Below are 21,862 nucleotides of genomic sequence, written 5' to 3'. Positions count from 1 at the left end.
GCTTTTGAGCATTTTTTCCATGTTCGTGAGCCACATAAAGGGATCTTGAAGAAGGCATGAGGGGCAGGGTCGGGGGGACGCCTGGGTGGCTCAGTCGGTTAAAGTGTCTGACTCTTGGTTTCAGTTCAGATCATGATCTTGGAGTCCTGGGATCGGGCCCTGCGTTGGGTTCTGCGCTCAGCAGTGGGGAGTCTGCTTCCCCACTCTCTCAACCCCCACTCGTGCACTTTCTTCTCTCTCTCAACTGGATGGATAGATCTTTAAAAAAAATATAAATAAAACTTAAAAAAAATAAAAGAAGGTGTGAGAAGGTAGGGAGGCTTTAGGGATGGTGTAGTGCCCAGGGCAGGTGGCTCTGGGACTCCTGTGGCATGCCTGGTTTGAGAGATGGGGAGGGGATGGTCACTGGAACCTGGAGACAGTGAGGGCTATGGGGAGGGGCCCTGACCAGAGCTGAGACTTGGGTTGAGGGTGGCAGCCAGTTCATAGTGACCACCAGAGGGGCAGTGGGGTGGGAGGGATTGGTACTCCAGTACCAAGAGAGATTGGTACTCTTCTCTTGCTCGGGTCTCCAGTTGGGGCTCCCTGTTGGCTAAAACCATCCTGCAAGCCAGAGGGGTAGGGAGCCTTTGCATTAGTCCCTAGAAGTCAATTTGGGGCCTGGAGTGGGGGAGAGTGGAATGTAAGGGGCATGTAGTATAGTGAGACCCAGAATTCCCTTCTCTTCCAGGAGCCCTGGCTCCCAGTTCCTGTGGCTCTGTGCTCCGTGTGTGGGTTTCTGCCTGAGGCGACCAGCCGCAGCTGTTTTGAGCTTCCCATCTGTATTGTAACATCCAGAGGAAGAGACAGAACACCATTTCTAAGACCTCTTCCAGAAGACCAAGAAAGAACTTGCCCACAAACCTCCAGCTTTAAGTCTCCTTGACCCCAACTGGGTCACATACCCCTCTAAACTAATAACTAGCAAATTGCTGGGATGGTTTTGAACCGCTGGGGCCCACACGGGCAGGAACATGTGCTTCTGGGGAGAAGGGGAATCCCAAATGAGTTCAGGAAGGAGGAAGGGTGCTCCGTAGAAACCCACAGAGCCCTTCCTGGGGAATTCCTTGACACATGTCTAACTGAAGCCCTCGCTTTGTCCACTCTGCCTGGTCCCAGCCCAGAGGTGAGACCAGAAGTGCAGGCCAAGGCCTCCTGGAGACATTTTTCGCCCTCCCTGCTGCAGGGGCTGATGTTAGGCAGCGAGCCAGCTCAGGCCCCCATGGGAGGGTCTCCCAACCCCTGCCCTCCCTCCTGTGGCCCACCGCCCTAATAACCATTCCAGGGAGTGAGGCCTGAGTTCAACCAGAAGTTCAGGGAATGGAGTCTTTTTGCAGATTTTGCCGCAAAAGACAGAATTTTTAAAACCCACCTATTGTATGATTCCGCTTATGTGAAATATCCAGAATAGGCAAATCTATAGAGATGGAAAGTTACACTGTTCTGCTGGGAGTGAGCCAAGGGTGGAATGGGCAGTAACTGCTGATGGATACGGGGTTTCTTTGTTTGGGCGATGAAAATGCTCTAAAATTGATTGTGGTGATGGTTATACCACTTTGTGAATTGTAGTAAAACCATTGAATTGTGTACTTAAAATGGGTGAGATGTGTGGTATACGAATTACATCTTGATAAAGCTGTTACCGGGGAAAAAAAGACATAAAGAGCTCGGTCTCCTTTTTTGTCTTTTAATTAAAATTGGAGTCCTTTGCTACTTTATTCCCTATTGATAAAAATTATTTGTAGCATACACCAGGTTTTTTCCCTACCGCCCACCCCCTTCCTCCTTCCCTTTCTCTCTCCCCACCCTGCATCTCCCTCTTTCTCTCCTGCTCCTTCTTTCTCCCCCATACTTTCCTCTGGATAGTGCCTTCCCTCCTTCCTTCACTTAGTCTACGTGCATCCTGTGGACCTGACCCAGCCCCCCGAACCCTCGGGGCACATGAGCAATAGCCAGCCAATGGAATGTTCCAGCCACTGGCCACGGAGGTCGGTTCAAGGATGCTCACCATCAGAGGCAACCCTGAGACTGTCATTAGAATTGGAGGCGGGGGAGGGGTGCTTTCCTCCCTTGGGATTGCTGAACTGTGGCAGCCTGAAGGCCAGTGACCCACGAGGGCAAGCCTGCCTGAGATACCACCCCCAACTCCCTCTAGGAATGCAGAGCCAGCAGATGCTGAGAATCCCTCCCTGACCACATCCTTGGAGCCCCTGACTCCAGCCATACCCAAGTTACATCTGACCCTGGACTTTTCCGTTTTGTCAGCCCATAAATTCCCCCTGCTTTTCTCCTCAAGCCAGCGTTTGTTGGGTTTTCTGTCTCGTGAATAAATCTAGCTGTGGCTTCTGCAAACGCGGGCCCTCCAGGCTTATATGATTCACGTGACTCCTTTCCACAACAGTCCCAGGGCCGTGAGCCGGGACTGGTCTTTCCGCTCATATCTCTTCTATCAGAGTGAGCCAAGAAAACCTCTTCCACAGAGGAAACAGGCTGACGCTAGAATGTCCCGACCTAGCACACAAAGTCCTTTGTGAGGGCCTCAGGATGGGCCTCTGGGGACCACCCAGCGGCCTTTCCCTGGGCCCATGGGGAGGGGCCCATGTGGCTCCCATGGCAGGTTGGCCTGCCTGGGTGTGTGCGCATGCCGCCAGACTCAGATGTGTGCTGGGAGCTGAGGTGTTTGTTCTGACGTGGGGGCCCCTCTTTTTCCCTTTCCATTTTGGGCTATATAGTGTAAACCCTTTTGAGTCATACTTATTCAAGACTGTACCATGTTTGTAACAAGGGGGAAGGGTCGCCATGTCAGCACAGGTCGCCATGATGCCAGGGTGGCAAGTCTCTGCTCTTTCCGCTTTGTCTCCCTGGCTCCCAGGAAACAGAGCGAGCAGCTGTGGGGCCCGGGCATCATGACTCTCATTTTATCACTGTGGCACCGGAAGCTTTGAGGAGTCACAGCACAGAGGGATCTGTCTCCAGGGCGGGTAGTTGAGGCCAAATCTCCTGCCTCGGAGTTCCTTGCGGTTCTTTGTCATTCAGAGAGAATTGGGTTGGAGCAGGTGGGAAGCCTTGATTTCTGAGAGAAGTTGGGTTCACACCAGGCCCCAGAAGACGATGCTCAGGATAACCTACAGTTGAGGCTGCTGCCAAGCAAGAGCCTTGAGGGAACCCGGGGCCCTGTTTAGCTGGTATTGACGGGTTGGCCACTGGGCTCGGATGAAAAATGAACATGTGCCTGGAAAGTCTTGGTGTGAAGGTGTTTGTTTAGGCAGCTATTAATGAATTCATTCAACAAACATTTTCTGAGCCAGACGCTGTGCTAGCCGCAGGGTCTTCCGATTTCCCCAGCAGTCTTCTCCGGAAGGGTAGGGACAGGGTGTGGGGTTGCTTTGCTTACAAGGCTGTCGTGCCTGCCTGGGTGATTTTCCAGGGGCCTTCCAGTCTACCGGGCATCTTGAATTCGGTGTCTCCGGCAGCACTGAGGGACGAGGGGAGAGGCCACAAGCCTACGGCGAGTCTGCTGCACCTAGCCCCGGTGTCGCCCCCTGCACCTGGGAGACACACAGCTGTGAAATAGAAGAGACTTAAATCCTCATTGGAAGGAAAGAGACTTGACTCTGGGGAAACTTAATTTTGAAAAGAAGTTTTATAGACACTGGCTGATCCTTCTAGGTTTCCAGGGAGTAAAATTCCTGAGAAGCAAGATGGAATTCCAGAAAGAAGTTTGAGGATTGGGATTGCCCCAACAGTGGCATCACTTGGTCACAAGGCTTCGTCAGGGTAGGGCTGACAGGTGGTTTCTTCTAGGACTTCCTGATGACTGGAGGTGGCGGGGTGGGAAAGCTGAGTTTAGGTCACGTGACTCTTTCCCTAGCGTGGAAAAGGAACTCCCTCATTTCCCATTTTGACAACTCATACAGAAGTCTTTCTCATGTTGCTTTGTTTTTATCTGACTCTGAACATATATTCAGTCAACAGGTGTTTACTGAGCACCTGTAAAGCGTGTCACATCATCATGTCAGGTGCCTCTATTATCATGTTTGGGCTTACCCACGAACTGCCTCTGCCTTCAGGAAGGAGATGAAACTCATGAGTCAGGCCCCCCTCTGTAGGCACAACTGTGCTTCCTTTTCTCTGCCAGACTGTCCCCTCCCTCTTTCAGGGTCATCTTCTTCCAGTAAGCCTTCCTTGATTGAATCTGCCTTCCCGTAACTGTTCAGCAAATAGTGCTGTGTGCCTGTTGCACTTCAGCCCCTTAGCCAGGTGGGCCTTATGAGTCAAGGTCAAAGATTTAGAGGAAAATAAGTCATGGTCCCTGTCCTGGGGGAATTTCTGGTAACTGAATGTGGTGATGGGAGCAAAGTTAGCCTTTGTACATGGAGGTTTTCCGTATGTTCACACAGTTCTGTTAGTGGGGCATTTTGCTCTTATTTCCTATTCTTCGGTAAACTTAGGGAGCTTGTAAGTCAGCAGAGGGAAAGTGTCTGCCCATCAGAAAGCATTTATTGTGTTACTATGCCATGTCCATTATTCATCCAGCAGATATATCATTCATTTATTCTTCAACTATGTATCCAGTCCTAGAAATTGGAGTCCTTGTGTGCTCTTGGTGGGATCGTGAAAGGGTACAACCTCTGTGGAAAACAGTATGCTTGTTCTTCGGAAATTAAAAATGCAATGACTGTATGATCCACCAATTCCAGTTCTAGGTGTATATCCAAATGAATTAAAAGCAGGATCTCAAAGAGATATTTAGTCACCCGGGTTCATTAGTCATAATAGCCAAGGGGTGGGAGCACCCCAAACTGTTCATCAGCAGATGGGGAGATAGCCCAAGTGTGGCATACACACAATAGAATATTACCCAGCCTTAAAAAGGAAGGAAGCTCTGACACATGCTACAGTATGGAAGAACCTTGAGGACGTTGTGCTAAGTGAGATAAGCCAGTCGCAAAAGGACAAATACTGCATGATTCCACTTATATGAGGTATCTAAAGTGGTTAAACCCCCAGAGACAGAAAGTAGAATGGAGTGGCCAGGGGCTGGGGGAAGGGGACATGGGGATTGTTGTCTAATGGGTATAGAGTTTAGGTTTTGCAAGTTGAAAAAGTTCTGGGGAATCTGTGTACAGCAATGATTAAGTGGTTAGACTTAACACTACTGAACTGTACAGTTAAAAGTGGTTAAGATGGTAAATTCCATGGTGTGTGGTTTTTTTTAAACCACAATTAAATATTTTAAAAATATATGTATCCAGTCTTTTAGAGCAGGCATATTGTAAGTACTGAGAGTTGTCTAGATCCCCAGGATGCAGACCATATTTAGGGCTAGGCAGACTGAGAACCTAGAGTGGGAGGCTGCCTGGCTGGGGTTCCAGTAACTCAGACGCACCGGGCAGGGCCTGGCTCGGCGTGCTGGCACAGAGTGCCTGGGAGCACGGCTCAACAGGCACACACTGTGACAGGTGTCAGCGCTGTGTCTTCCATGTGGCAGAGGGGTCAGCAAACAGGTGTGCAGCAGAAGTTGGGTCTCAGGCCGTGGCATCGAACTTGCTGCTCCATGCGCTTAGAAGTCTCTCTTCCTGTTTTTTTCTGTCTGGTGTCCCCCCGTCCATCCCTCAAAACCCGATGCTGCTACCACCTCCCCCACCCCCCTCTGTGTCTGATCATCTGCCTCGTTTCTGGGCATGGTGTCCATGTCCGTTTTCACAGGTGCCTAGTGACTGTTACTTCACCTTTCTGCCTTCCATGGGAGCAAGATGCCCAGCTTGGACGGGCATCTGCTGGCATCTGTTGAACTGTTGTAGGAATGAATGAATGAATGAATGGCAAAGTGGAAGATAGAGTCAAATATTTATTTCAGTTTTACAATATCCTGAGCATTCATTGGATCTTGTACCTGTGGACTGACAAGGGAGGAGTTCATTTCCCTTCTTAGTAGAAGTGCAAGTATGGATGGAATTTGAGCTGTAGGTAGATGGGAGGCTGTGGGGTGGGACCCCATGCAAGGGCAGGTGCACTTTGGTGGATTCTGTGCATGGTCTGAAGGAGACTATTTAGGCTGCTTATTTCTCAGATTTACAGCCTTCCGAGGACTGTTCTGGGCTTTGATGAGATGGGATCGGAACATGTCTTAGATGTACTTTCTTTCCTTTGATTCTGAGCTGCCTTGAGTTGTAACATGCGTTCTTAACATCATCACAGGGTTGGAGGAGAAAACAGAAGCTCTGCCACATTAAATTTCATTGATAGTTAAGACACATTGTGTTTCAGAAATAGGAAAATGGGCAATATGGCTGTCACAGAAGGGAAGGAATAAGGTGATCGCAAAGAGTGTTGTTAAATTGGGTTGCTGTGTGGTTGATGCTGATCACACCTCCTCAGGGGAGTCAGGAGTGCGCTTGTGTGGCAAGGCTGGTCTCGCCAGCTTGTTAGTCCCAGCACTGGGGGAGAAATCCAAACAGCGGAGACCTCTCTCCCGAGGCTGCCGCTGCTCTGAAGGTCTGGTGGGATTTAAAGGAAAGAAGAGGCTTCTGGAATCGGGCAGATCTAGAATCCACTTATAGGCTGGGACAACTCTAGCAAGATGCTCATCCCGTATTAGCCTCAGTTTCCTTCCCTGTAAAATGGAACAATAATAATACCTGTCTCCTGGGGTTGTTGCGAAGAGTAAAGAAGTTCTTGCTTGTGTAGTGTCTGATACACATAGGAAGCACCAATCGATATAGATTAGCTATATTATCTTTTCGGTGACTGTAACCTGTTGCTTGCACTGTAGGACGGGGATCCCAGTGACAGCTATGCTTCTCACGACTCAGGCCCGGGGGAAGAGTCAGCATAACTGAAGGTGGCAGAGTCCCTGGGGCCCACAGTGGGGCTTCCTGCTGGGGGGCGGCGGGGAACACCTTTCCATGCAAAGTCCTTTCCACCCTGGTGCCTCTTCCCTTGGGCAGGTGAGGCTGGGACCCTGAGGTGCCACTCCTGGAAGGCGACTTCTGGGCTTTGACTGTAGACGGGGGACAACAGCATGATGACCACCTGCAGGAACCATGTCCGTGGTGTTGGCCTTGCTGAGGAGCTGCCGGGTCGGGACTCTGGGCTGTGGGCGTCCCGTCCAGTTGTAGGTAGTCATGGTCGTGCACTCTTCTGTCACACGTCAGCTCTGTGCCGGCACTTCTTACATCCTTGTCTGGAGGCCGCACCCGGGAATGCCGGTCTCCTGACTTCCAGCCTGCCCCTGGGTGGCAGAGAACAAGCTCTTGGGCAGAAAGTCCCCGATGTTGCTTACGGTAGGATGCGCTTGACCGTTAACGTGCTTGTGAGTGTCAAGGTCACGTGTGTGGGCACGTTACAGCCGGCCGCCACCCCCATTTTCCAGAAGACACAAGCTGGCAGAAGTGAAGTTTATTGTCCAAAGTCCCACGGCAATTAGGGGGGAGAGCCAGTGTTGGAATGTAAGTCTTCCTGCTCCAGAGGCTGTCCTCCTTCCACTGCTTGAGATTCCTCTCTCCCCCCCCCCCCCCGCCGCTGCACCCTTCTCCTACACAGTGAACAGGGGAGCCGCCCCCCAGATGGCTCTGCACCCTGCGTGCTCACTGAGCGTAAACACCAAATTGTTTGAAAGGACCTCAGTCGCACTATTAAAACAGTTGGTGGCACAACAAACCCCAGGCACCCACGCACTCCATACTTGCTGTTCGTCCCAGGGGACCCTGAAGGAAATGTGTCATTTTGTGGAGGCACAGGCTGAGCTCTGCCTGCTTTTGCTGGTGCGAGGAGTGGGTCGTGCTAGGGAGTGAGCCTTGCTGGCCTCCCTGCTCGTGGCTTCCAAGGTTACCTTGTTGTTCCCTCCGTGGCTCCCTGAGGCTCTCTGTCTGGCATTCACTTATTTTAAGATGCACAAAATTTTCAGGATGCAGCTTTATAGAATGTGGAGGATCGTGATTCACTTGTAGTATGTAGATTCCTCTGGTACGCAGTACTTCTCCTTTCTCTCATCACCCATGGGGTTATTTGATTAAGGTCTCATTCTCTGAACACGGGCTCTAAGCAGAGACAAGGGCTGTTTCGCTAACCATCATTATCTCCTTGACATTTAGCTTAACAAATATTTTTTCAATAAATGAATTGGTGGATGGATGGATGGACGGACGCATTTCCCCAACAGAGGAGTCTTCTTACAGGAAGCTCTGACCAATGGTAAATAGCATGCAGTCGGCACTTCGTAAATATTCGTGAGGCAGGTCCTATGACATTGTGTTCACACCCAGATGAGACCGCTTACGAGCGTTTATCCTGTCTGTTCTTTCCGTCCCTGTCTCACACGCCCCTGCTGGACCTTGAGCTTAGCCTCCCCTAACTTCCCCTCCTTACTGTCCTGTGCAGGGCACTCAGGGCATAGGATGTAAGTTACATGGTCACAGTCATCGGAAATTTATAATCTAAAAAGACCTTTGGATCGTGAAGAGTAGTGAGTACAGCCTTCCCTGACCTCTTCTTTGGAGAGGAGCGACCCAAACCATCTTTGATTGTTGTTTTAACCAGCAAGTGAGGCAGGGGGATGGGGCCCAGGCTGAGGTCTAGAGGCGTCAGAATTGTTAGGCAGAGCACCTTGATCTTTCTTGGCGTGGACTTCCACAGAGTCTTTTCTGCTTCCTTCCTTTTTTTTTTTTTTTAAGATTTTATTTATGTGAGAGAGAAAGTAAGTGAGAGAGAGAGAGAGCATGAGAGGGGGAGAGGTGGGGGGGAAGGGCAGAGGGGGAGGGAGAAGCAGATTCCCCACTGAGCAGAAAGCCTGATATGGGACTTGATTATCAGAACCCTGGGATCATGATCTGAGCTGAAGGCAGATGCTTAACCGACTGAGCCACCAAAGCGCTCCTCGTCTGCTTCCTTCTATCATACTTGAATGAGTAGTCCTGGGCAGAGTCAGTAGAAGCATCCCATCCCAAAACCTGCTGGCAGGCAGCAGGAAGATGGCTGAGGAGAAACAGCAAGAGTCCAGAATGACCTGGCTAGAGAGGCCACCCGTGCCTAACTTGGGGCTCCTTGGGGCAGCTAGGGAGGCAGGACTTGTTGCTTGCTAGTGTATATGGAAACTGAGAGATGTAGCCAGAGATGTAGCCATTAGTACGGAATCCCCATGACCAGCTCAAGGCGGCCCCAGTGTTCACTGTTAAAACAATCAGGAAATAGTAATGGGGTATATTCAGTGTTAATTTATACTGTTTTATGTAGCGTAGTGAGCAAAGCCCTGAGCTTGGGAGTCAAGCTCTTCCTAGTTTGAATCCTGAATCTGCCACCCCCAGGTACCTGTGTGACCATGTGCTACCTAAGTTCTGTGAGCCTCAGTTTTCTTATCTGTAAAATCCAGGCAATCACAGTTCCTTGCAGGATTAGGGTAAAGATTGAACGGGGTGGCTGGCCAATGTGCCCAGGATGGGTCTGGCTCGAAGACAGTGCCCAGTAGGGGTCACTGTTGCTGCCGTTAAGGGCCCTGAGAGTTCATTCAGCATGGCTAGATTGTTGGAGAAAGCCTCTTGGAAGAGAGGGAATTTCAAGTGGGGCTGGACAAATTGGGCTTCTAATAGATAAGATGAGGGTTGGCAGAAATCATATGAATTCAGGCTGTCTTCTCTAGCTCCTTGATTTTCCAAGTACAGCTTCCACAGACCAGGAAAGAATCTCATCAGTAAACAGGCCAAGTGTTTGCTGTGATGTTATGGGAAAAAAAAGACATTGTCCAAGCTGTAGCTGCGGATGACTCAGGAGTTCATAACATCCTCCATAAAAGGATACACATCCCAACATCCGTGCCGTCACTTCTGTTGAATAAAATTCACCACCTATCTGGGGATTGGCAGTCAAGAGGGGCTTATGTACCAAGTGAATTATGTCCCTTATTCCTGCGTGGCATGCAGGAATTGCTGTCCTGACAGACATCCTGTAAGTCACAGGATAGAATTTCAGTAGAAGCAGCAGAAACACGGGTGGTAAAAGGTGTGATGCTCCATGGTAATGAATTCTGGTTCACTCGAGCAGGTCGCTGCTTTCAATTTCCCATCACTGGTGGCAGTGGGAAATGAGAGGTTGTAAAGAAGAGCACGGGGGTTGATAGCAACGTTCACTTACTCTGACATGTACTTATTGAACACCTATTTATAGATGCCGTGTGTATCCTGCCCGGATCTTTGAGCCCACCCTGGAAGGCACTGCAGGCAAGTGTCTGTTCCCATGGAGGGCTTCCTATATGTCTGCCTCAGGCCCCCCCCCCCCCCCCAGCTGTGCTGGGCTAGTGAGGCATGGGAGTTGGTGCAGAAATACCCCAGCTTCCCTACCCCAGCATGGCAGTCCTGCGGTGTGTTCCCCACATCCCTCAGAGGGTCCCTAATGGAACTGAGCTCCACGCGCCTAAGCGGGAACCTGCATAACCTTGGACAAGTTCCTTAATCTCTGAGTTTCACCTTCCCGTAGGATGGCTGCGAGGATCAAAGAGACCATAATATCACTTGCCCCCACTACTAGTTCCCATTCATGCCTTGGATGCTGGGAAGCAAGCATTTTGCTCAGTGCTGTAACTGCATTTCTCACTGTTTCTCGTCATGACTGTATGACATAGGATTTCAATTATCCCAGTTTAAAAAGGAAACTGTAGTATGAGGAGATAAATAACTCATCCAAGAACCATATTCTGAGTTCTAACTCAGATGCATTTGTTTTAAGGGCCAACTTTTAATAATAAGCAAGGCTGTTAGAGTACAGTGTCTAGTAAAGAAGCTGCTGTTATTATTTTTATTAGCAAGTGCCCAATATATAGGAGGCTCACTCTGCTTGTTGAATTCTAAAATAATGAATGAATGTTTGTTGCTCGAGATCATGAACTCTCTTTTGCTCTTGGCTCTGACTCCAGGCAGTGAGAACAGTCTCTAGCACATGGTAGGCACAAAACGAATCATTGACTGATTGAATGAATGAATGCAAAGTGGTATTTTTTAAATTACTGGTAGTACCGTGATTCTAAAGAAATCCTGTTAACTGAAAAGGCATTATTTGTTTCCTCCTTACAAAAACCAATCCCAGGAAGGAAATAGCCTTAAAATCCCAACAGTATTTATCTCTAGGTGTTAGGATAATAACAGATTTTAGTTTTATGCCTTAGTATTTTTCATAATGGACCCAGATTACCTTCATAACTGGAAAAAAAGAATCTCTTTTAGCGGGGGGGGTTGCGGGGGACAAACAGTCTCAGAGCATAAATGGATACCAAAGCAGCAGGGGTGAGATACCGCCATATATGTAGATGCTAAGTTGGTGTGAGTGGTTTCCAAGTCGGGGCAGCAGGGTGTGAGCTGACTCTGGTGTCACACCTCACACAGCTCTTGCACACGCCCTCTCTCTGGAGGTTCACACCAGTCCAGTGACATAGGCTAGGCTAGGATTAGTGGCCTTGTTTTACAAACGAGGGACCGGAGAGCCACAGAGGCTCACTGGCCAGGACAAGGTTCAGCTGAGGGGCAGAGCTGGATTGGACCTCGGGGACGCTGGGCTTGAAGCCCTGTGGGCATTCCACTCTGCCCCAGCAGCCTCTCCTGAAGACCCGCTGGAGGAAATGGGACAACAGTGGAGGTAGGATGGTGGACCAGGGGATCGTGATGCTTCTGTGCAAGAAAAGCTTGGCTTGAACTTTTTCAGTCAGACAACCTGGATTGGAGTCCCAGTTCTGCCACACACTGTCTTGGACACATTATTTCATATCCCCGAGCCTCAGTTTTCTCATCTGCAAAGCTGACCCAGTGTTGTCTACCTTACAGGGTCATTGTGAGGGTCAGGTTGGCACCAAGTAGGTCTCTGTAAGGAGGTATTCTTTGGTGATCACCTGTGCTATCCACGTGCATGGCTTTTGTTTTTTCCCAAACTGTATTGATACTCGTTGGTGTCCATAAGTTAGTATTTCCATGTGTATTAGTCAGATTTTACCAAATTAAAAAAAAAAAAACAACCCTTGGAATTGCAGTAGCTTGCATGACAGCAGACATTTATATTCATGCTCATGGGTCTGTGTGTCTATGGCTTGGTTGATGTCAGTTGGGTTCAGCGTGCTCAGGGTGGACTCCTGGTTGGGTCTGGATCTGCTCCACATGTTAGCAATCTGCGGTCCAGGCTGAGAGGTAGCGGCTAACAGGGACCAGGGAGACATATTACTTTCATGGGACCATACTCTGTTACTTCCGTCCACATTGCATGGCTTAAATAAGTCAGTGGTCGAGTCCAGAATCCGGTGGGGAAGAGGAATATAGTGCTTTAGTGGGAGGGACTATAAAGGCACATGACGAAGGGCACAAATGTGTAATTCAAATTCAGGGTGGGAATGAAGAAGTAGAAGCAGTGATCCCGTCTGTACATTGTTGCAGCTTCCACACTTGGGTGAAGCAAGGAAAGCAGAGGAACAGCCCCTTGAAGAACAGGTCTGGGAGGAGCACTGATTATTTATGCAAATAACAGGGCTGGAGTCATATACCAAGTAAGGGTGGGATCCGGAGGTGAATCTTCCAGGAAGGCCACGGTCTATGATTCTTAGGGAAAGCGTATGTTTACTCTTATTCAAGTACCACTGTTTTGATTACTACAGCTTTGTGGGAGGTTTTGAAATTGGGAAATAGGAGTTCTCCAACATTGCCCTTCTTTTTAAAGATCATCTTGGCGTTCCTGAGTCCATCACATTTCCATGTGAATTTTAGGATAAGATTGTCAATTTTCCATCTAATTTAAATGTGTAATTCAAGGTTCAGGAAGATTTAGTCAATCGTTATTGGCCTTTTAGTTTGAAGGAAGTGGTTCGACCATTTATTCAACAAGTATCTATTAATATTGTGGTGCACTGTGTAGTTGGTGCTGGGGATACACCAGTGAGGAAATCTTAACACAGTCTTGTGCTCACATAGCTTATAATCGAATCATATCAACAGATCAATAGATCAATTAATCAATATTCACATTAATGAATGTGTAATTATGAGTGAAAACTAAAATACATTCCATGATCTAATCTGGAGGAGCAAGAAGAGTTTCCCTGAAGAAGTAAGGCTTGAGGAAGTACAGGAGTTAACTAGGCAAAGATGGTAAATGAGGAAGCCTTACAGGCAGAGGGAACAGTATGGGCAAAGGATCTGGGACAGAAGGACCTTGGCAAGTTCCAGAATCCAAAAGAAGGCCACATGCCTGTAGCAGTGAGCCTGAGGGGGCTAGATGAGGCCAGAATGATGGACAAGAGTCAGACCATGTTAGATGATTCTGGTTTTATCCTAAAGCACTGAGAAGCCTTTGAAGAATGTTCAGCTGAGGGTGGAGAGGTGGGGGGTGGAGTGACACCATTAGACTGGTGTTTTAAATTTTTCATTCAGCATAGCCAGATATAAGGCAGAGAGCTTATTTGGGTCTGGATTTTAAAAACAGTTGCTTCAAAAACATTTTTGACGTCTATGGGACTATTAGAAAGCTGGACATTGGGGCTCCTGGGTGGCTCAGTTGGTTAAGCGACTGCCTTCGGCTCAGGTCATGATCCTGGAGTCCCGGGATTGAGTCCCGCATCAGGATTAAGTCTCGCATCGGGCTCACTGCTCAGTGGGGAGTCTGCTTCTCCCTCTGACCCTACCTCCTCTTGTGCTCTCTCTCTCTCATTCTCTCTCTCAAAATAAATAAAATAAAAATTAAAAAAATCTGGACATTGGATCTTTGGTGATGTCAGGGAATTCTACAATCTTTTTAGGTGTGGGAATGCTATTGCAATTATATTTTTGTAAAAGACCTGGTCTTACAGATACATGTTGTTCTACTTATGACCGAAATGGTAAGATTATTTACTTCAAAACAATGATGTGGGGAGAGGGAAGATTGATTTTAAGTTGATGGTGATCGGGGCTGGGCAGTGGATATATGGGGTTCAGGATACTCTTCTCTATTTTTGTGTCCACAAAATTCTCTACAATAAAAGATAAAGAAGGAAGGGAGGGAGGGAGGAAGGAAGGAAGGAAGGAAGGAAGGAAAAGAAAGAAAGAAAGAAAAAGAAAGAAAAGAAAGCAAGCAATGATTCTGGCTTCAGTGTGGGGGACCGGATTTCAGAGGGAGAAATGGTGATGAAAGGAGACCAGGAAGGAAGCCCAGGTGGGAAGGGTGGAGGCTTGGTCCAGGGCTGTGTCAGGGGGATGGAGAGAAAGAGAGAGGTCGAGAGATCTTTAGGGAGTAAATGAGACAGGACTTGGGATGGATTGGATGTGGGGATAGGAAGACGGTGGGTCAAGAGTGTCCCTGGGTTCTGGCCCCAGATAGAGGTGCCACACTGAGCTAGCGATCACTGGAGAAGGATCCAGCAGGTCCCCTGGCTCATCTTGTTTCCACTCCTCACCTCTGTTTCCCCTCCATTCTGCAAATATTGAAGCCGTTCCCTTATGTAACACCTTTTATCCCAGACTTCCTGTGCTCTGTGCACCCAGCAATTAAGCTTTGGTATGCATGAATTAATTACAATCCTCTCTCAGGTTCAGAGGGGCTGTCCTGAAATATGTATATTCATAGAGCTCTACCTCCTTCCTGGGCTGGTCCCCTTGGCCAGTGGGGGGGAGGGTGGGGGGGACTCCTCCACTTTCCTGTGGGCACAGGGCTGCATGGGTCCGTCTGTCTGTTGCACCTGTGAGCACACTTTGATTTCATGTTTAGAGAAGTTAATGACTTGTAAATTGCTCTTGACTGTAGAGCTAGAAATAGAACTCACGAAGGATCCCTGAGCACTTGCACAGATCAGAGGATAGAGACACCAGCCCCGAGGTGGATCGCTGAAACAGTGGTTTGCTGGCTGTTTTCCTTCCCACTCCTGGACAGCCGCTTGGTGGTGTCAGAACATTCCTCACAAGGATGCCAGCCTCCAGATGAAACCCCCATGTTGCTTTGAGACCATGTCTTCTGCCCAGTCCCACTGGATGACACTTGTCATCTTTTCTCCTGCCCCCATCCAGGTAATTCTCTGATGTGACGGCTGAGACATGAGATCTTCAGCCTCCAGGCTCTCCAGTTTTTCGTCAAGAGATTCACTATGGAATCGGTGAGTGGCCTCAGCCCATCCTGTCTAGAGAGCCCAGCCTGGGAAATGCAGAGGGATTCTTTGCGGGGGAGGGGTTTGAAATTCAAAATTTGATCAAACTGCAGACTAGAATCTGATAAAGGCACCGTGGGTGTGAATATCAGTGGTAAACGGATGTGTGGCATTTGTAGGGCTGTAGACTTCTCAAAGTGCTTCCTGTTGTCACCTCACCTGTGTCCTTTGGGCAGAAGGCAAGGTGACAGGGTGACAGTTTCAGAATGAAGTCAGGAATAGCAACAAAGATGATACCATCCATAGTAGGTGCTGTTTTACTTGAGCGACTCTTAGAAACAGGTTCTCATTCAGTCCACGCGAGGGAGGAATTACTACATTCATTTTACAGGTAAGGAACATGCCCAGCTGGATTGGAAGTCTGTTTTTCCTGATTCCAGGTCTCCTGCCTTTTTCCTCTATGCCATGTTCCCTCTTGGAGGTATAATTTGCCCCATTTTGCAGCTGGGAATACTGCGGCCTGGGGTAGGGGCACGTAATAAGAGTCTACGGAGTCTGACCTCAGTGGGTGGAGATTTGTGTTGGAGGATGATAAAAAATCAGACTGGACAAGAAGATGAGAGAAAAGTCAGAGTCCGAGAATCTTAAAGTTGCCAGGGTAACTTGACCTAGGGTCAGTCTGCTGTGACTGGCATTTCCCAGAAATCAGCTTCAGTGGTGGAAAGAGCATGGGTGCTGGAGGGAGTGGTAGAATTCTGGCTTTGCCACCAACTTGCTGTGTGATCTCAGGCAAGTCACTGACCCTCTCCATTTCTTCCATTTTCACCTCTCTGAAAGGGAAATCCCAATATTTATGTTTTATATTTTTGTGTACGGGCTAGGAAAACTAGACAAAGTGTCTTGTGTAAAGTAAGCACATACAGAGCATTGTAATTATTTCAAGTTTTAGGATAGAAATCATTTTTAAGTCTGCATTAGACAAGCAGAATTGCCCTGAATGAATGAGAGAGGCTGGAGGAAGGGAGGCCAACCTGAGAGAGGCTTTGATGTGACCTCGTCATGAACTGACAAGGAACCGTTACCACCTTCGGGGTAAATGAGACTTTGTACGATTATTTTCCTAGTTTCTGTTAGAGGAATACCCGAAGTCATGTTTTATTTTGTTGTTGTTGTTATTGTTGTTGTTGTTGTTGTTTTTTTAAGTCAAGAGTCCAACACAGAAGTGGTAGTTTTGCGGGTGTCTTTTCGGGTGACATTAATTATAATTGCAAAACCCAGTGCATTATTTAGGATTACGTTTTGCTATGAATGATGTGAAATCTAAATGGACATTGGCTTAAAGAAGAGAGAGGTATATTTCTCTCTTAACCTGAAAGTTCAGACACAAGTTATGCCGGGCTGCCACAGCAATCTCTGAGAGACCCAGGTGCTTGCTCTTGTTTGTCTGCCATGTGGGCCTCCAATCCCAAGTCACCTCATGGTCCACTGTAGCTGCTGCTGCTCCAACCATCACATCTACCAGCAAGAAGAAGGCAAGAGAAGAGGAAAGGCAGGCTCCCACCCTTTTAACGATGTTTCTGGGTTTGCACCCACTGCTTCTACTTCTATCGGCCAGAATTTAGTCTCTGCACAGCTGCAAGAGGCTGAGAAATGTGGTCTTTATTTTACAAGACCATGTGCTTACCAAAATTGAGAGTTGTTCTTATAGACAAGGAAGAGAGCAGATATTAGAGGACAGAGCTTGCTTTGCCAAGCAAAGAGTTCTCGAAAGATTGCTTTTAAGAGGAGGGGCTCTGTGGCTGGACCGCTCGTGTTTGACTCTGGGACCCATTGGCTCAGTAGGTGCGTGGCCTTGGGAAAGCTACTTAACCTTTGTGTGCCGCAGTAAAATCCTATTTTGTACATCCTTATAAGGGTTGCCTTGAGCATTAGATGAGTTAAGGTAGAGCCCTTGGAACAGTGCCTGGAACATAATAAGTGCTAAGTATTAGCTCTTACTGCTCCTAGTGCTTCTACTATCAACACTACCATTTCTGTTACCACCTGACTGCATCTGCAGTTACTACTGCCTACCATGACTACTTCTGTTACTTCTGGGCTGTTCCTGGTGCTGGTACTGTGGCTACTAGTACTTCGAGGATTATGGCTGTTACTACCGTACCACTGGCATTGGCCAGGCACTGCATACACATTTTAAAAATGGAATCCTCACAGCATGGTAAGTATTCTTTTCCCAAGGTGAAGATAAGAGTCAGCGAGGCTAGGGCACTGTCAGGTGTCATGCAGCTGGTGGGTAGTGGCTTCCCGGCCGGTGGATGGGGCAGTGACAGGAAGGGAGCACAAGGCCCCTGCTGGGCTTCTGCAAATGTTCTGTCCCCCGATCTGGGTGCTGGTGACACAGGTGTAAAAATTCCTTCAGTGGCACACCTATGACACCGATAATTTTATGTATGTATACTCTATTTCAGTAAGAACACATCAAAGCCTGTTATACTCTGTTCACTATAACATGAGGCCCACCACCTTTGTTCCTGTTAATTAGTTGGTTGGTTGGTTGGTTGGTTGGTTGGCTCTTTCATATAACATGTGGATCAACTGCTTATGACTTCGTGCCGAGACCTGGGCCAGGGCGCTTGGGATACAAAGGTGCAAGCAGCAGGCACGACCCGGTCCTCATGGGGCTTTCTGCTCAGAAGAAAAGGAAAGGGGCAAACCCCATACAGATCGACAGCCACAGGGTTAGGCTGAGCGTGGGCCCATCTGGGCCGCAGGAGGGGCGCATCAACTAATCCATGCAGGTGTGTGTCCGCCAACATAACGGAGCTGTCCATCTCAACAGATTCCTTTGATAGGGAGAAAAGTTCCAGCATCCCTGGGCTTGCTGATCACATGAGGGCTCCATCCGAAAACAGAAAGCACTTCCCTCTGTTCCCGGCTACCAAGCACTGAGAAGGGGTCAGCTCTTCTTTTTCATGGAGCAGATAAGAGTTGGAGCTTGGGGCGCCTGGGTGGCTCAGTTGGTCAAGCGACTGCCTTCGGCTCAGGTCATGATCCCGGAGTCCTGGGATCGAGTCCCACATCGGGCTCCCCCTTCTTTGTGGGGAGCCTGCTTCTCCCTCTGCCTCTGCCTGCTGCCCCCCCGCTTGTGCTCACTCTGTCTCTCTCTCTCTCTCTATGTCAAATAAATAAATAAAATCTTTAAAAAAAAAAAAAAGAGTTGGAGCTTGGAGTTCAGTAGACACGAAGGGGAACCCACAGGAGCAGAGACTTTCTCCATGTATTGAGACCAGTCCAGGGACCGCCTGCTTGGTTTGTCAGGTTATTAACGCGAATGTATGTGCAAACGACTAAAATCACACCTCACCACAGGGCAGTTACTGCCCCTGGGAAAGCTCAAGTTCAGGGGAATAAAGAACAATGTGTTTCTTTTCTTTCACCCCAAATACCACCAGGACAGTGCCTGGAAGGGGGATTGAATTCTGAGCCAGCAGTAGAAATCAGCTGGCCTTATTTCCAGGGTTTTTGTCCATATGTAGAAACTAACCCACAGAAACTTTAGACCCTCCTAAACCAAGCCCCGGAGAAACTTCTGTGACACCCCTACCCCTCCTCCCCCTGCCTTTGCTTTCCAAAGGGTCAAGGCAGACGCCCTGTTACTATCATGCCGCCAGCTCTCAGACCAAATTGAATTTCCCTGAGCCCAGCTGATGTCCCTTTTTGGCCATAGGGCAGAGGTCAGGAATGAAGGCTGTGCATGGACGGGAAGTGTGTCCCTAGGGCTGAACGCAGAGGCGCTGACCTCTCAACTCTGTGCTGCATTTCTAACATTGTTGGAAGGGTTGGAAAGCCTTATGATTTCTAGATGTAAAAGAAAAAGAAATGCATTTTAGAAAAACAGTATCCGAGTCCCCTGTGAAAGTCCCATCAGTATCGTTGAGGCTGCTTGAAAGTCTCTGGGTGACTTCATGGCCTTGGCCATTCCTTGGTTAGATGCCTAAAGGGAGGAAGGTGTCCCCTAGACAAGGATTGGGAAATTGTGTTTCCGATCTTGAAGCTCACCCTCCCTCTCTTCACTTTTTTTGTTCCTTCCCTCCTTCAGAATTTATTAAGCAGCTACTGTGTGCCAGGCCATAGGCTGAGTTCTGGGACATACATGAATAAGACCCATTGCAAAGCCTTCCTGAGCTTATCATTCATTCATTTAAAAAAGTTCATTCGTTCTGTAAAGTTTATTGAGCGCATAATTTGCTCTGGTCTCTTAGTAGAAATAAAAGACATAGTGTCTTCTCCTACTGAGTTTATACTTTCTTAATTTTTTCACTTGCTCCCTCAACAGACACATTCTGAGCACCTTCTGGGTGCCAGGGACTGCTCCAGTTGCAGGAATACCAAGATGAACAAAACATAGCTTCTGTCTTGCTGGAGCTGAAAGGCTAGACAATGTTGTATTCCTCTCTAGGGCTGCCGTAACAAAGTACTCCAAACCTGGTGATTAAAACAATAGAAATGTATTGTCTCACCGTTCTGGAGGCTAGAAGTCTGAGATCAAGGTGTTGGCAGGACGGCACTGTCTCTGACACCTGTAGGGGAGCATCTTCCCTCGCCTCTTCTCAGCTCCTGGAATTTGCTTGCTGTCCCTTGGCTTGTAGCCACAGCCTCTGGTCTCTGCTTCTGTTGCCTTCTCCCTGTGTGTCTCTCTTCTCTCTTAGGAGGACACCACTCATGTTGGAATAAGGGCCTGCCCTACTCCAGTGTGACCTCATCTTAATTTACATCTTAAATGTGTCTGCAAAGACCCATATTCATGGGTGCCTGACTCCAGGCTGTCAGCATTGGGTGGGGGAGGTACACAGTTCAACTTATAATGAATATATATAATGATGCAGAGCACCTACCGGGGGACCTGGAGTAAGTGTCATTATCTTTCTCTTCTTCACTTTCTCTCTGTATCTAGAGGGTATGCACCTTGGGGTCAGCAAGTCTGTGTTGCTCTGAGTGAGCGATTCTGGATTTTGTGCCAGGGACATGAAGCAGACTTTTTCATTGTGCATTTACAGGGGGATTCTTGTGTGGTCCCAGGTGATGGGCAGGGCTCCTTCCTGCCACTCTCATTTGTTTTTGCTTCTCGGGGTGGCTGATGAAGGAGTCATGGGGACACATGCCTTGACCCGAAGGCCTGGCCTGGTGGTGAGAACTGTGAGTTCCTATCCTGGCTCTGCTCTTGCTGGTTTTGTGAGCCTGGGAACATCTCTTCACCTTTCTCTGCCTATATGCGGCCCATCTGTACCTCACCCTGGGGGTCTTGTGAGGACCAGATGGGATCGATCTGTAAGTGTTCATAAGAGCACCTGGCTTATAGTAGACGTTTGGTGCACGTTGGTGGGGACTGTGCTGAGACATATGGCACCTGCCTGAGAGAGGACTTGCCCAGCTGATTCAGCACATCTCAGTGGAGACTTTTGTTCAGTATTTAATGCCATTCACCTGTAATCCTTCCTAAGGAAATGCTTTTGGAAACAAGGAAAATACCCTCTTGCACAAAGCTGTACATTTAAAATGGTAAACAGTTGCGAAAAAGATAAAAACCTGCCCTACAATGAGAAATGAGTTAACATATTAGGGCAAAATGATAAAAAAAAATTAGGGTAAAACACTGAAAAACAATGTAGCCCTTAAAAAGATTATGATCACTTTTCTAAAGTTAGGAGATTGCATGTAATCTAAGTGTCATGTAAAAAAAAACAACAAAACATTTAATTTTTGAGGCAGTGACTTAATTTCTCCCTGCTTGGGTTTTCTCATCTGTGAATTGGAGACTGTTCACAGTACCTTCTTCAGACATAGGACTGAGAATTCAGTGGGATCTTATATAGGAAGCACATGATGAGCACCTGGCATGTATTAGGTGCCCGCCAACTGCTAATTGTTGTTATTTTTATTTATCGTCTGGTTTGAATCATGTGCAAAATACTCCTAGTAAAATATTTAGAATCAGTAATACAGATGAAACACACACATTTTCCCTTCTAGATACTTATTTGGAGGGGCTGCATTCTGTCGATCACTCAGCCTGTGTGGAGCAGCGGCTAGATCAAGCACTCTTAGCCCACAGAGCAGTAGGTCTCGGTCCTGGAGTGTGCTCAGAATCCCTTGTGAGGGCTTTTAAACGAATACGGATGCTTGGAGATGCTGACTTAAAAGAGATGTGTGGTAGATCCCAGGCATTTGCAGTCTTAAAAAAAAGTTCCACAAGTGATTTTGATAATCAGGATTGAGATCAGGCACAGTCACTCCCCTCGAGAAGTTGGCAAACCAGATGTGAAGATGGGAACAGCAGGCGCATTAAGAGGTAAGGCATAATGTCAAGCTAATAGAAGTTCTGCAGAATGGGGCTTGCAGCTCCGGCTCCCCTGCAGAACCCTATAAAAATAGAGCCCCCCAGGTGTATGGAATCAAAACCTCCCAGGGTGAAGTCTTTGCAGAAAGTTCTGATGGCCAGCTAGGTGCAGAGCTGTTGGTGAGGACTCTGAGTGGTAGAACAATTCAAGAGAACCCAGAGGGTCCCTTTCAGCCCTTCAGGGATCACAGTCCCTTCAGCGATTGTCACAAAAGCCCCCTGTGAGAATGTGTGATTCCAGGTCAGGCCTTTGACCCCACCTCCCTCTGTGTCTCACCTTTGCATTCCCTCCCCCTGCCGCCAGCCAGCACACACCTGAGGTGCAGTGCACAGACTATGAACCA

General features: G+C 48.1%; 1 protein-coding gene across 4 annotated transcripts in view; it reads left to right on the top strand.

The window, feature by feature from the left end:
* ASAP1 (ArfGAP with SH3 domain, ankyrin repeat and PH domain 1) overlaps positions 1-21,862 on the top strand; it is a 344,245-nt gene that overhangs the window by 21,735 nt on the left and 300,648 nt on the right. For 3 of the 4 annotated variants that reach the window (XM_027597676.2, XM_027597667.2, XM_027597647.2), the window contains exon 2: positions 15,045-15,130. In XM_027597676.2, coding sequence (XP_027453477.1) covers positions 15,072-15,130 — 59 coding nt within the window. In that variant the 5' untranslated portion in view covers positions 15,045-15,071. Of the gene's footprint in view, positions 1-10,200; positions 10,254-15,044; positions 15,131-21,862 lie in introns of all 4 variants that reach the window. The other variant, XM_027597658.2, reaches the window with a different exon arrangement.

Source organism: Zalophus californianus, chromosome 4 (assembly GCF_009762305.2).
Source record: "Zalophus californianus isolate mZalCal1 chromosome 4, mZalCal1.pri.v2, whole genome shotgun sequence".
NCBI lineage: Eukaryota > Metazoa > Chordata > Mammalia > Carnivora > Otariidae > Zalophus > Zalophus californianus.
This window is presented reverse-complemented; position numbering and strand designations above follow the sequence as displayed.